The following is a 16,013-nucleotide window of genomic DNA, read 5'->3' on the forward strand; positions in this document are numbered from 1 at the left end:
TATATATATATATATATATATATATATATATATATATATATTTAACCGAGGCGCAGACTGCTTTGACTTTAACGCCATCGCAGAGCTCTCATCTTGTAAATAAAGTTACAACAGAACAAATAATCTTATAGGTTAAAAAAAACAACTCACCAATCTCTCTGTTAAGGATCTTTTCCTCCCTGTTTCCAACTGGTTCAATGACTTTGAGGAAAGGCTGGAACAGCCGAAGGTCACATAGCCTTCGGGTCTCATCGTAAAACTCCTCCCGCTCTGCTTCCTATTATATGAAGAATAAGATAAGATAGAACTTTACTGATCCCACAGGAAATTGTTGATGAAAGAAGAACAATGTGAAGTGAATATTGATATAAAAACAAAACTTCTAAGACACTGTTAAAGCTAAAATTGTTAATTTTTTGCTATTTGTAACTAGGAGGGTTTATTTTGTCTGTGGTAAATTTCTTTTAAGAACATGTTTCGTCATATCAGCTGTTAAGGTGGTCCTAGATGGGTCACGATTCTTTCTGATTTGCAAACGATGAGCTCACCAACTTATACTAAGATATGTTTTAATTTGCACAATGATAAATCATTTTTGTGTACTGTCTGCCATTTAAAAAAGGCCTTTTCGTCACATTTGATCAGAAACAGACTCGATTTTCTTTTTAAAAGAGCCCCCTGGAGGTATTCCTTAGTTCTCACCTGTGTAACACTGACAAAGATATAGGACGTCTCCTCCTGTAGAAGGTGATGGAGAGGATATTTTCTAGCCTCCTTGAACAGTTCATGTTTGATGGTATTGAGTGTGGCCTCACGGAGACACTCCAGGGTCAGAATCATCCCATTGGGTAGTAGGCAGTCCACCAAAATTCTGTGCATACAGAGAGCATCATTACATTCACAAAAAACATTAAATATTTACTTTCTTCCAGAAAAGACTATTTAGGTAGAGTCATACCTTGGAGGCATCAGGTGGATGCCCCATAGCTCCCCTGAGGATGGCCTGGGAGGCATCTTCCTCTTGGTCTCTTAGCTCAGTTATACAATGAAGCTGTAGAGCACAACCTAAAAAATATTAACACTTCAAAGCCAGTTCTAATTTTATAACATAATGTACAATTACAGGCTGAAAGCTGTATCAGTCCAAGTGAAAACCTATCAAAATTGTATTAATTTCAAAAGCTGAAGTGCATTTTGTTAGTTGAATAGAGACAACTTAATGTTAGTGTTCAGACTATACTATTTGGGCAGTCACCTTCAAAAAATAAAAATAAAAACAGCTCAGAACTGCTGGTTAAGGATGTATGCTCAACACAGTGTTACAAAGAGGAACTTGTGATTAAACTATATAGTGTATATAAAAAAAGAAAAACTAAGCAACAAAACCGCAACCGGTTTAAGATATATATTTTAATTAATCTGACAATCACAATGGATACAAATAATACATTACAAGAACTTCAAAAAATATTCAGAAACTGACTGCGGAGACTCAAAGGAATTTAAATTGTATTTATCATTCATCTACTGTATTTTGTCACTTAACAACAGGGTACACTTATTACCCTCACATTTTTATTAGGAAAATGTGTTAATTAATATTTGATTAATGACACAAATTGTATTCACTTGCATTTAATGGTAGATATTCAAAATATAGTTTGTCATCTGGAAAACATTCACACACAACAGAACTCTAAATTACTTTTGTCTCAAATCAAAAGCTATTTTGAAGCTTTAAGTAATATTCACCTCTCTCAGAAATAATGTATCCATTAAGGCTAAAATAAAGAAACATTTTGTCAAAATATTCCTGTGATAAATTTTAGAAAAAAAAACAGCAAAGTATGTCAGTTTAGTGATGGGAAATACTAATTTCTCTCAAAAATCAACTGTAACCAAATAATGATTTAATCCAATTAGCTCTTATAGAAAGCCACGACATACCATGACCCATACAGGGCATTTCAGTTAGTCAAAACTGCCTTCTTTTCATAAAAATAATTAAAAAAAAAAGAATAATTTGAAACTTTCTTTAAAAAAAATCTGACAGTAAAATTCGTACAACTTCTATGTTAAAGGCATGCTTTGTTTCCATGAAGCAAACTGGCCAATAAGAGTAACTAGACCTTTGCCAGTCATGATTACATCTTTCAGCCTTGTGTTTAGCACCAGGAAAGGATGAGAAGCCTCAAACTTCCAGGCTTATAGGTAGAGGACCTGAATTCAAAGTGAAGTGGAACTGCCCAAGTGGAAGAGTGGAGTGAGTAACACATTTTTTTATATATATATATTTTATATTTTTAGCCAAATTGTGTTTATTTTTTGTTTATGTTTTTGTGTGTGTGTCATTCTCTTTGTTCATCATTACATAGTTAAAATAGCTAATCTGTACTGTTTAAACATTTGTCAATATACAGTATTTTGGGCAAAATATGCAGTGCTGATAATCTAGAGAGCTAAACACCCACGCAATACAATTAGATGTAAGAAAGTAATTTCTTCTTTGTGTACTAACAACAACTTTGATAGAATTCAAGAACCATAAACGTGTTTGTGTTAGTCTACATTCTCAAAAGAGAAATAGAAAAAAAAAATTGTAAAAAGGTACATTGGACAGGTATCTCTCCCCCCATTTACTTCATCCAATATAAGGTTTTGTTACCCTCTATTGACTAGTTTTCAACATTCCAAAAGTATTTCTATGTGAATCACTGTTCTTATGTGTAAAAAATAAAGAATCACACATCGTAAGTATCAGGTATTTTTGAAACAAACACTTTTGTAATTACTCAGTTCAAAAACCAATTGTATTTTTTTACATGCTGGTTTTATATGCATGCTTTAGCATGTAGATCACTTAGATTTGAAAATAAAATAAATACACAATATTGAAACCCTTTAAGCATCTTAGGAATCTCTTTTGGTTCATTGGGTTACAAAAGAAAACTACAAAAACAAATGTCTAACCTATAGACAGTTTTAGTAGCTAGGTAATAGATAACTAAGGCCTCTGCCTGTTGTCTAACATGTTCATGTTGTGTAACAAAGAGATCAACAAGTGGAATGTGTATTTAATTCAAATGAAATAAATACATAAATATGTTTGATTATAGGGGAAAAAAATCTATTGGGAGTATTTATTGGATATTGGAAGGCCAAATTCAATGGCCTAAGTTGAGCATTAAAACCTTGATCAGTGAAAAACTCATCAGACTTGCTGGAAAATTCAATTCAATTCAATTCAAAAATACTTTATTAATCCCAGAGGGAAATTATTTGTTGTAACTCGTTATCCTCATTTCATTAAGAGATGTTATAGATACTGATGGATGTAGGCAGGAAGGATCTCTTGTAAAGGTCCATCTCACAGTGGATCCTAAGAAATTGGCTGCAGATGCCGTCCAATCCGTCAAAAAATGGCTACATCAATCAAACTTTCAAGATATTGTTGAGACCGTGTCATCAGATAAATGATTACAAAATCAGTAAGAAGCATCAAAGTGAAAAACACCATAAAACTGACAAAGGTGGCAACTCTTTAGCCTTAAAACTAACCTTTTGAATTCCTACACATACAGTATTTTCACAAGTTGGAGCAGATGAAAACTAATAAAAAGGGATCACTTCCCAAATTTTGCTTGTGATACTAACCTTGTCCCAAAAGCAGCTGCAAAACTGTTCAGTTAAACTATCCTGGTTGTGAATAGAAGGAAGGGTGCAGGAAGTGTAAAAACCAACAACTGCAATGGGAGTAGTCCACCGAATGATGAACACGAATGTAAAAACTGATGGGAAACTGTCAGAGCAGGTAAAGTTTACAAACCATGGTAGATAAAATACACAGCGTGGAAAAACTAGTGAGAGCTGGTACAAAAACTAAACTAAAACAGAAAAACTCTCGAGGTAGAACAAACTACACTTTGAGCGTGCCTGTGATCTGTCACCCCGATCAGGATGCAGCAAAGTGTTTTTGGACAAAGGAGGAAGCTTCCTCAAAACACAGGATGTGGAGAGTGGGGAAACACTGGCCTGGACACAAGCTTGCTTTGAATATTGGCTTACAAGTACATAATAGTTCTGCAATAGTTCAGGCTGGCAATATTAAACATCTGCTGAGTCTATGTACAGCATAGCTCTATAGGTTTTGAAGTTAACAGTTTAGCCATTAGCACCACATTGCAGAGTGAAAACAATTGTGACATAGTGATTTAGTTTCATTCTGTGCATAAAATCATCTCTGAATTTCAAACTCACTGAAACAAGTCAACATTACATACTGTACATTCAACAGAAGGGTTGTAAATGAGACAGATATAGAGCATACCTTGGAGAGACGCCCTCCTATTTGGAAGTGACAGTTCCACCCTTCATGTTTCCATCCACCTTCATGTTGTCACTGAAATCTGTTGGGAGGAGGAGGAAATTAAAAACCCAAACATCACAGCTCTGCTAAGCAGCTGGGGTGATTCACAGTTAGCTAACGATGAGGTGTTTGGAAATGACAGCTCAGAGATAAAAACAAATCATCAGCCCAACGACTGGAAATGGCACAGTTGGTTAACAATTACTATTCTAGCTATGCCGTCTCTGTCAAAACATCTATTTGGGCACAAATCCATCGCTGAAGCTAGAGGCTAATGCTAACTCTTTCCTACAGTTTGAAAACCTTAAAAAAACAGGGCATGTTTCGAGTGAAAGGTAAAATTATAGCTAATTTGTTTAATAACCTACCCTCTCCCTTTGTGTCAAAGATGTTTGAGGACGAAGGGCTGAAAGGCTCCCCGGGTACTGCCAGCTAGCTTCCTGCTAGCCCCTCCGGTTCCCAGCGGCGGTAGCTCCCGGCACCGGCCGGGCTGCTCTCTGTCTGTCAGCTTCAGCTCTAGTTATCCGCGAGCCGACAGAAAACCCTCCTGTGTCGCTGACAGTCCGGGTTACAGTCACAGAAAGCCAAAAGAGACTTCCATGCTCAGTCAGAGGGGCTCCAGCTGAAGATGTGAGCTGCTGGAGCGCTGCTCGACAGGACAAGTTGTTGCTGCGACAAAAGCAGCCACGCGCTCTGTCTGGCCCCTCCCTCCTTCTAAAACAACAACACGAGCGAAACCAACAGGGCTCGATGTGCGCGAGGTGACGTGTGCACTTCATGTGGAGCAATACTATTCTCGTGCACTCGCAAACAAAAACAATAAAGTAAATATTACGAGACATATAATAGCATCGTATAGGCTGCACAACAAATTATATAGAATAACAGCCTTGACAGGCTGGGTAAGTCCATGCACGTGCCCAAAATGGCCTTATTGACCATGAATTTAATGTGGTTTTAAGTCACAGCAGAACCAGAATGTTTAATAAAAATAGCAAATCATTAAAGTAAAGCTGCATAAAAATGAAAATGGAGAAAATGTGAACGATCTAAAAATAGAATCAGGTGCACAGTCATAAAAAGTTGTGCTATAATGTGAAACATGGTCAGAAATTAATGAACCAAATAAAATATTATACAAAATGATGCCAAAAAGACAATGAAAGAGTTATTTTAAAAAACTGCTATTGATGCAAATAATAAAAAAACACTACATAAACTATAAATTGAAACAGAAATAACTACCGCACTGTGAAAAACTGTGATGGAAGACATTTAAAAAATGGCAACAGATATTTGATGAAAATAAAACATTTAACAGACAAAATGAACAAATTGGTGAAACATCCACAAACAGGTTTTCCAACTTTAAATAATAGTTGACAACTAGAAAATTCATATCTGTAAGCCCTCTTTTTATTTTATTAAACACATAACATGTGATTAAATAAGTTATTATGTCACAAAACCCAAATCAGCAAATATTTTTTTAAGTTATTATCAGTATTTTGTGTCTGCTTTTCTCCATTGTTGTGTTGTTGTTTACAATAATTCAACTTTGTACTGGTGCTGTTTTATTGCATTTAATTTTTCACATATTATGCAAACAACGGGAACATAATAAAGGCAGTTGCATACACTGAGATGAACTAAATCATAATGCACAGTTTTCGAATATGCTTGTATCCAAAAGGTAGAATATTACATTTATTGCAGCAATAAGTCGTGATGTTGACAATAAGAAATAACAGTATCAGATTATAGCAATGGCATTATAAAAATTCAAAACAGAGTAGTGGACATGCCTTACTAAATTGCAAGTTTGTGTAAAAATGAAGGTGTAAAAACTTTTGTCAACATCTCACAACTCACTTTTGTACCCTGTTTATTTTCACTGGTGACCAAAGGCATTTCTAAACTTGTTCTGTTTTTTTTTTCCCTCAACGAAACAGAATGGTTATGATTAGACACAAAAATGGCATTAAATAAATAAACAAATAAATAAATAAATAGAACTGTGATGGCAAAACAAGTAGAGCCTCATCCAATAAATAGATGAGGTTTTTGGAAGTACTGGATTCTTGATCTAGAAAAGGACATGTTAATTATTATTATATTATTATTATTATAATATATAGGATGTAACTGGGACCCTGTGTACATAATTTCGCTCCACCACATGTACCACATGGTGCGAATGACAATAAAGAATCTCTGACTCTGACTCTCTTACTCTGATTATTATTATTATTATTATTATTATTACCTCATATGACTTATGCTGTGTCCGTTTACAGATCTGACAGTCATCTTTTTCCATCTCGGGTGATCTTGGCTGCCTCAGAGTTGTAACATATTCATTCAATGTGTCATTATTGCCACCCATGCAAAGAAGCAGCAGTGGCATCGGAAATGGACTGTACCAAGAAGCAAAGGGACACTGGAAGATCTTTAGCCGGATTTAAGGGCTGAGAAAAATCCAAATTAGCAAATGACGGGATTACGTTGCATATTTCGTGTGGAAAAATAAATGCAGCATATTCAAAAGCTGGTAAATTCCACGAATTCTTGTCGTCCGCCCCCGGTCTGGATCGGCTCCCTCCTTCAGATCTCCCCTCGGTGAAAGGCGCAGTGTCTGCGCGATGGTAGGGGTTGTCATCCTGTCTGACCGCCCGGTTTTCGGAGAGGAGAAGTTGGCAGAGGGATGTTCCGGCGATGATGGCGTTGCAGATGAGGAGCGGAGATGCAGCTTTCTATCAATGCGCAGAGTACTGCAGAAACTACACTTCGCCGCCTGTCAGCTACAGTGACAGCAGCCATTATCTTGCACGATTGCCAGGTAAGAAAAAAACCAGGAGCTCCTCAAAAGTCTCATGCGCTATTGTGCAAAAATTGGTTAAGGAGATGATTGGAAATGGTATAGAGGATGCTGGGTGTTGAGAAGGGTTGTCCTAGCGCAGCTGTCAAGCTCATGTCATGTTGTGGGGTTCACCAGCCTCCATTCTGTTCAGATAGAGCCTCATGCCTTGCAAAAATCTGTGACTGTCGATACCCTTTAGTTGTTCTGCAGAAGAGCTCTATAAACTATATCATCCTAGATCTGAAGTCTGAAACAAGAAACAGTATTTGGATTGTATTCACTTCAAGTGGTCCAGTCAGAGAAGGTGAGAAAACCAATTTTGTACTGCGTGGCAATTAAACACCAAGCGTTTTCCGTGCACCTGCGCAGTTGCTGCCAAAACGCTTTTCTGTAGGTTTTTTAGGGACTCGGCCAAATGTGTCAGGCTGCAAGATTCTGATCATGATGTGCCACAAATGATTATTCCACCAATTAATAATCATGTCATAAATGGCCTAGTGTCCATTTAATCCTTGGTCAAAGTCTATGTAGCCTATATGAAAGATCAACAAAAAAAGATGCATCTAAATGTGACATAATTTCTAAGAAAATATATGATGAATAGTAAGAAATGCAGCCATGCATTTGGATTTATTCTCATCATGAATATAAGACCAGCATGATGTCATGCAGGTAACTCTGAGTGCATATGAAAATCACTTTTTCTTCCTAAAACCTTAAAAAAAATGAAAGAAAAGAAAAACACAACTGAATCATATAATGAACTGCTATTCAGGATTTATTTATTACAGTAGTGAAAATGCACAGTGAGAAATATTTGGATATTGCATAGTTGTCCAGTGCCCAGTGAAGCAGAAGAAATTAGTAGAATAGGCATGTGCTTTCTATCGCTCCATAATTGATGTGACACAACACAGTACAGCCAGAGAAATTCCAGAGCAAATGAACACTTGACCTATTTAAAGATTCTCAGTGGAGACTATGAAATTAAAAGGCTTGAAGACAGAAGTGTTTTCAACCAGCAAGCTACAAACTATTCAGTCAAAATGAAAACAGCAACAACTGACAAGTGACTGATTCATAATTATCTTGGAAATGTTTGAATGTTTGTCTGTTTTTTATTCCAGCGATGACAGGTCCTAATGAGACAGAATAACTGCTGGGTACTAATCACAGCATGACTTGAGGCAGATTTTGACTAGCAACGTTTATTGTGTTATTGTATTTTTTTGTAAGCTGTTGTAGTTTATTGAACCTCAAATTCAGATTGAAAAAAGTTTTTGACTTTTCTGCCTGTTTTGGTGAATTTATGAAATTGTTTTCCAACTTTCTAGATAACAGACTGAACGCATCCGTGTGTGAGGTGAAGAAAAGGCTTAACTTGATTGATCTAGCTCGCTTTTAACATACCGGTATATGGAAATTCAAAAAAAAAAAAAAAAAAAACTAAACATCAGGCAATGTTGATTTTTGAATAGCTGTGTTAAAAAAAAAAAACATTTAGTCTTATTAAATTTATTTGCACTGACATGCTTGTTTTGAACCATATGAATAAATAAATAATTTGGTGAGTATTATTTGTGATATGTTCACTAAGGGCTGTGGTAGCTTGGTGGTCAGGTCTTGTAATCCTGAGGTTGCTGGTTCGAGCCCAAGTTGCATCAGGAAGGGCATCCGGTGTCAAACTTTTCCAAATCTTTCATGCGAGTTCGCTCGCTGTGGCAACCCCTGAAGAAGGGAGCAGCCAAAATAAACTTATTTGTAATATGTACACTTGGTATATGTGTTACTTATGCTAATTTTCCTCCTGGATAGCTTCCTTATGTCAGCTGTTTTAAATATATAAATTTATCACACTAGAACTTTTACATTTCTTTTACAAAGTTGATTTAAAAAATGTAAAATTTACTCAAGTTCCTTTAACGCTCCTTTGAATGCCCATCAAGTCTCCACCAATAAGGATTAGTTCTTCGAAAAAAAGCTAGGGAGCAAAGAAAAATCATGAATTTATTAACATGAATTGTATAAATACAATTACTGATTTCTAGCTCATGCCAAATGAGCATGCAGCAGGGCAACGCTTATGTTTTCTCCAAAACCTTAATTATATGTAAGATAAACAAAGGTACCATCCATCCATTATCTTTACTAGCTTCTTCCTTTATGGGTCACGGGGCTCACCGGTGTCCATATCCAGCAGTCACTGTGTGGGGGACACCCTCAACCGGTCACAAGTCCATTACAGGGACACAAACGAGACAAACAACCATTCACACTTTCACTCACACCTAGGGACAATCTAGAGTTACCAATCAGCCTAACATGCATGTTTTTGGTCTGTCAGGGAGAAACCGGAGTACCCGGAGAAAACCCACGCATGCCTAGAGAGAACATGCAAACTCCACCCAGAAATGTCCCCTCGGCTGGGATTCAATCCGGCAACCTTTTTGCTGAGAGGCAACAGCTCTACCAGCTGATCCACCGTGCTGCCCAAAGAAAGGTTAAACTAAAAAATAAACTAAAACAATGAGCAACAAAAGAAATACAATTATTTGATGTCTATTTCTTGAATTCTAAAACCAATTGACCATAAAGGCTGTAAATCTGCTTTGAGCAATAGTATCTCTGAAATAAGAAGTTCATGTTACACATGTAGAGCTCTTCAGAGTCTGTCAACAAAGTCTGAACTGCAGAGAGAGCCCATAGAATCCAGGAATAAGATGGCAGCAACGCCTTCCTGCTTAACTCACAAGACTTAACTTGCTGATGTAACACATTCCTTCTTTTTACTTATTAAAATTTGCTGTACGGATGTTTTTGTTGAATTATTTAGATTAAGCAAATAGGCCAGTTGTTTTGTAGTATAGTGTTTCAGAAATGTTGCTGCTTTAGTCAACATTCTTTGGTTCTGATGAGGCTGACAGGGAAGAGACTGATGACATCCGACCTATGTTTGATGGATCTGGCTCTGAGTGGTGCATACTAAGATCAATGAGCTTGTCTCGTTTATTTATTAATGTATCGGGAAACTGCTAACCTTTTATTCACTACAGTAGTGACATTTATTTCATTTTTAGGTACATTTTTTACATTATCAAAATAGTTTTTCTTCATTTTCGCTGCCGTTTTTTAATGTCTCTATGCTGCACTCTCAACTAATGAACCTTGAGGTTCTGTTTGTGCAGCATCTCTTAACAATCCACTCTGGCTCACAGTGGCCAGTAATGGTCTTCAGCGTTAGCAACAAATAAATCACTGTCCATGCTCAAGAAGTACAGAATATTTCCAAACTAGCTCCTAAAACAGCATTGTAAAATTGTCCATAATCAGGATATAAGAAACAACACTGTGAATCTAAATAAGAGATTACATTTATTTATTTGTTATGCCACATACTTTTACTGCACTGGCACCACATCAAGATCTGTTGGATCTGCAACTGACTCACTTTGCAGTTGACATGACTAACAGTGTTGTAACACTGCTGTCCAGCATACCTTTCCCCTGAAGTCAGTCAGGCCAGGTGACAGTCAGCTGGACAGAGACTAATAGGGAGCAGCACTTGGAAACACAAACACCCCATGGGCATTATTTTGGATCCATGATTTACTGCCAGTGGTTTTTCAATTGGATTTTCAGATAAAAGCTTCCAGCACAACGAGTTTTGCCACAGCTGTTGGCTTACCGCTAACCTAGCAATTTCTCTGGTAGAACACACACAAACACACATGCAGAATGATTCAGACCATTTAAAACGTGCCAGTTTGTTCATGCTTCTTCTCGTTTATCCTACAGACACGTGAATTGCACATATACTAAATGTAAACCCACTGTATCAGTTTATAATCCAGGCTAATACTGTGGCTATGTGTTGTCACTGCCCATATGCATGTACATGTGTGTAAATATCTGATGCCCCATATGCTTGGCTGCAGGACCTATATGCTCAGCCTGATCCATGTGGTGCTCACTGAAATGTGAAACTCCAAGACTCCTGTCCAAGAATGAGATTTTGTTTACTCATCGCTTTGCATCTCTTTTTGCATCCTTCCTGCCCCTGGGCTTTATTACATCTGGTGTTAATGTATGTTGGTCAATAAATAATATCTAGATAGGAAGTTTAACACATTCTTAGCTGTTCAGTCAAAATTATATCACACACACACACATATATAGATAGATTTTAATTTTGCTTATACATGTATACTTGTGTGACATTGATTTAAAACCCATTTTTTGAATAATTGTTGGTCTATGGCAGACATTTCAGAATATTTTTTATCAATGGATTTTATACTTTTCCACTGTAATTAGGATTTTTCTTAGCTCCTAAAATGACTTTTTATTTTGATTATTTGAACATTGCCCAAATTTATCTTACCTGTATCCTACCTCTATTCTGGATCCTATCTATAAAGTGCCATGTTCATTATGTTTATCATATCAATTTACCACTGCAACTCAGCTAAAAGCTAGTAGGCTTCTACTATATTAAAGTTAATCCTGGGAAAAATGAGTGTTGGACCAAGGTTTCATGGCAGTATTTTAGTAAAAGTACAACCACATGGTGCATAATGAAAATCCAAAAATTATGAGACTCATTTAGAAAATTTACTTGGAAATTATAAATGACTGTTGAGAAAATCATTACAGTTTATTCAGAAGTTTCTAAAGTATTTTATAATGAACAAAATATCAAAAAGAAAACATAATTTTTCGAGAAACAAATATCAATATAGTATGAGACTAACCTGTATAAATAAAGGTTGAATGAATAGTGTTTAAAAAGTACTTAGACGATCAGATTTTGACAGATTGTAGTAGAATGTTGCTGAATGCAGATGAGTTTACATCGTTACCTTGCTTCTGATGCTCACAGGTCCAGAAACCATGCTGAAGCCCCCACTGAGTCTCTTCAGTCATCCGCAGCGGCCCTTCCATTACATGGACTCTCTGCACCACTTGGGACCTCCACCACTGGCACCTGCACAGCCTCTTGGACCACCACCCATTGCCCCTACTCAGGCCATTGGACCCCCAACTCTGGCTCCTACTCAGAGTTTAGGACCTCTTCACATAACTGCTTCCCATACATTAAGGCCTCCATCCATTACCCCACCACACACGTTGGCTCCACCACCAATGCCTCTAGCTCAGTCACTGTGCCCTCCACCAATGGCACACACTTTAGGACCCCCACCTGTAGATCCCACACAAACAATATTACCTCCCAATATGGATCTAACACAATCGCTGGTGCCTCCACATCTTACTCCATCCCAAGCGCTGGTGCCACCACCTGTAGTGGCACCTACAGCCAATCGATTTCCCTTGCCTCCTAGCCCCTTGTCTTCATCCCCTGCTCCAGACACTGACCCTTCACAGATGCCCTCAAGACCCCCAGGGCCAGCCCTGAACCCTCCTCCAGTTTCTAGCTACGTCTGTGGTCCTGTTCCAGGTCAAGCAGCCCTGGCCAGTGAGCAGCTCCAGGATGAGAACTCCTCACTGGGGATGGAGGAGCAGGAGGACTCTCTTGGGCTAGAAGAACTGTGTAAACCACTGTACTGTAAACTCTGCAACGTCACACTAAATTCTGCTCAGCAGGCACAAGCTCACTATCAGGTGAGTGAAAATACACATTTGGATTATGCAATATATAAAATACTTAGAAACTTAAACATAAAATTCTGTTGTTGATGCCTTTTTACTAAGGGAAAAAACCACAGTAAAAAACTGAGAAATTTCTATGCTGGAAGCCAACAACCACCAGCCATCAGGATCCCAGAGGTCCTGGAGGGGGCTGGTCAAACTGTGGGATCAGGGTCTACAGATGGTGACACAAGCAGGCAGGTCAGGTCACACTTCAACACCTCAGCATTAACTTACTTAAATGTTTAATTTGAGGAGAAGGGGGATTGCTGCTGAAGTGGCAACTCTGCTAATAGAAGCTGTTTTCTCTGAGGAGGTTGATGAAAACTGCAGTCACTCAGCAATTTAGTTTCTCAACCTACAACAGTGCAGAAAAGTTTAATTTTTTTCTTATGGTACATATCTTAATATAAATAAGATATGTGTTTATATTGACAAAATGGTATATGATATGAAACATATAAAACCTCAGGTAAATAAAATAAAAAATATTTTCCGGTCCATACTTGGAATTTTCTGTCTTCAAAAAACCCTTAAACATCTCACATTTTGAAATTTAAAATATAATAGTAAAAAGCCTATATAAGCCTATTTAATCCTTTTATTTTCCAGTTAACAATAGCTTCTTTCTTCTTCCCTAGCCTTCATTGTTTTTATTATTTTTTTATTGTCAGTATTTACTCCTTAACTCCATTTTCTCATCACAAACACTGCTTTTCTGTGTCTTGTGTCTGCAGGCTCTGTATAAGGGGGCGCCTCGGGTTATCTTGGCCACAGAGAACGACTATTGCAAACTGTGCGATGCCTCCTTCAGTTCTCTAGCAGTTGCACAGGCACACTATCAGGGCAAAAATCACGCCAAGAAGCTACGTCTGGCTGAAGCCCAGCAGAACTCCAATAACATGTGAGTCTGGGTCAAAAATATTTTCTGTATCAACAGCAGGTTTCATACTTATTCAGGTTTTCTAGACAGATGAATTATTAAAGATACTATCCGTGTGTGTAAACCTAATAAAAAAAAATAAAAAAAATAAAAAATATATATATATATATATATATATGTATGTGTGATTATACCTACATTTTTAGTTTTAAAACAATTTTGTCTTCAACTAATCTAGAGAAGGAAACGTTGAGGCAGCCCCCAGAAAAAATTGGAAGGATGGCAGTGAATATCGATTGGTGAAGAACCGTCGCAGCCCACAGTTGCCTGCTGCTATACCAGGTAAACCAAGAGAAAATTAATTAATGCAAATAAACCTCTTGAATTTTAAATGGTGACATGTCTAATCTGATGTGAGATTTTCAGTTAATTTATATTTCATCAAATGTTGTTTGATTATATTTGTTCACTTATCAGTGTTTGCTTTAGCAATGTCATGAACATAATTATGTATATCTTGTTAATCAGCTACCCCTGTGTTTCTAAAGGATATGCTTGTTTCAGGTTGCTACTTTAAAGAAATATTTGGCATTATTTTATATATTCTACAACTTTTTCAACCTTTGCATTTAACCGCATATTGTATTATTTTCTTGCTTTATGAGTGGTCATTTCATAAACTGTCTTATATCTGTCTACATAAGAGAAGGGTAATTTTCTGTCCAGATCAGCATTTAAAGCTTCCCTAGCTCATTTAGCAAGAACAATGCCCTTGGGTGCAGAGAGAAAGAAAGTTTAAAAAAAAAAAAAAATTGCTCCTGTTTTCATTTGCTGGTTTCGGTAAATAAAATATCCTTGATAAGTATATTGCATACGATGTTAAAATATATTTTTTAAACAGTGTTGTTGTCTGGGATAACAGATTCTGGAAAAAAGGTTCATTTGCACGAGTGTCTGCTTTCCTTGTGTGTGTGTGTGTGTGTGTGTGTGTGTGTAAACAGATACAGCAAATGGAACGTCAGACAGTCTATTGACGTCACCCATCTCCTTCTTGCTATATCTGTTTCTGTTCCCATTTTGTCTTTTTTACCCCAAAAAAAAAAGTCATTAGCAATTGAACTAAAAATTAAAAGGAATAAATCACACTCAAAAGCAAATTGCCCTTCCTGTCTCTTTCAGTTCCTCTTTTTCACCACAACTTTCTGCTCATGTCATCAGCTTTTTTGATGGATAAGTCTTAAAATAGCTGTCCTCTTGCCTGCGGTTACTTTTTTGCTGACTACTTTTGCTAGTCTCTTCATATTTTTTATTTTCCTGCAGTCTGTACACAAATGAACAAACAAACATTTTTGTTCTTTGTTCTAGCCTTATCTCATATGGCTTTGATATTCTCATTCTGTACATTGTTATGGATCGTCAGCTCAAATAAAGGTTAGGTTCTCATTTGGTCAATTTTCTAGTTGTATTTTAAACCACTTTCAAGAATATGAATTGTGTTTTGGTTCCGTCTTAAATGCATTTTACTTTTATGTATAAAATCTGCAGCATTTACATAAAGGAGCACATCTCTTGCAGATAAACTGTAATTTAAAATATCATCATGAACTCCTGGTCAGAAAAATTAAGCCAATGTAAAACTTCTTTAAAACTGCATCTAAAGACCAGCAGGGGGAGTCTGCAAAGGCTGTTTTGTAAAAGAGCTAAGAAAGTTTACCACCTTCTCACATATTTAATTCTTATAAAAAGATTTAGCAATTTTCTGGTTTTAATCAATAGTTTTATGTCTTTTGCATTCCAGCTAAATGTGAAAGGCTATCAATTCAATTCAATTCAGTTTATTTATATAGCGCCAAATCACAACAGAAGTCATCTCAGGGCACTGTACAGAAACAATAAGTGCTTTTAATTCCACAAGGACTGAGAACTACTTGAGATCATTTGAAGACATCTAGATAAGCATTTTATCACAAAAATTAAACACATAGATCAAAACATATTGAATTTATAATGTACAACCTTTCTCTTTACAGTAATCCCTCACTTATCGTGGGGGATCTGTACCCTGAAGATCTGCAATAAGTGAAAAACCGTGAAGTAGGAATAGTAGTACAAGTAGTTGTTTATTTTAGTATTCACATAGGCATTTTAAACCCCACACTCTTGCAGTATTCTAAACAATGTTTCTAAACTCCAAACGCTCTAAAAGAACACAGAATGTCATGATTTCAGCTTCCTGCCTCCGCTGCTCTTTGCCA

The 16,013-nt window shown here is 36.8% G+C and overlaps 2 protein-coding genes across 2 annotated transcripts in view; one reads left to right on the plus strand and one right to left on the minus strand.

The window, feature by feature from the left end:
• Positions 1–4,399, minus strand: part of LOC119407666 (phosphatidylinositol 4,5-bisphosphate 3-kinase catalytic subunit alpha isoform) — a 16,375-nt gene extending 11,976 nt beyond the window's left edge. Inside the window, exons 1-4 of the mRNA XM_037674485.1 lie at positions 4,328–4,399; positions 959–1,051; positions 703–871; positions 151–277 (exon numbers count right to left, since the gene is read on the minus strand). Of these exons, the coding sequence (XP_037530413.1) occupies positions 151–277; positions 703–871; positions 959–1,014 (352 nt within the window). The 5' untranslated portion in view covers positions 1,015–1,051; positions 4,328–4,399. The remainder of the gene's footprint in view (positions 1–150; positions 278–702; positions 872–958; positions 1,052–4,327) is intronic.
• Positions 4,400–6,964: 2,565 nt separating this feature from the next.
• zmat3 (zinc finger, matrin-type 3) overlaps positions 6,965–16,013 on the plus strand; it is a 10,460-nt gene continuing 1,411 nt past the window's right edge. The window contains exons 1-5 of the mRNA XM_037697818.1: positions 6,965–7,205; positions 12,106–12,848; positions 12,939–13,076; positions 13,613–13,779; positions 13,997–14,100. Of these exons, the coding sequence (XP_037553746.1) occupies positions 7,082–7,205; positions 12,106–12,848; positions 12,939–13,076; positions 13,613–13,779; positions 13,997–14,100 (1,276 nt within the window). The 5' untranslated portion in view covers positions 6,965–7,081. The remainder of the gene's footprint in view (positions 7,206–12,105; positions 12,849–12,938; positions 13,077–13,612; positions 13,780–13,996; positions 14,101–16,013) is intronic.

The sequence above is a fragment of the Nematolebias whitei genome, chromosome 3 (assembly GCF_014905685.2).
Source record: "Nematolebias whitei isolate Nwh7 chromosome 3, NemWhi1, whole genome shotgun sequence".
Classification (NCBI taxonomy): domain Eukaryota; kingdom Metazoa; phylum Chordata; class Actinopteri; order Cyprinodontiformes; family Rivulidae; genus Nematolebias; species Nematolebias whitei.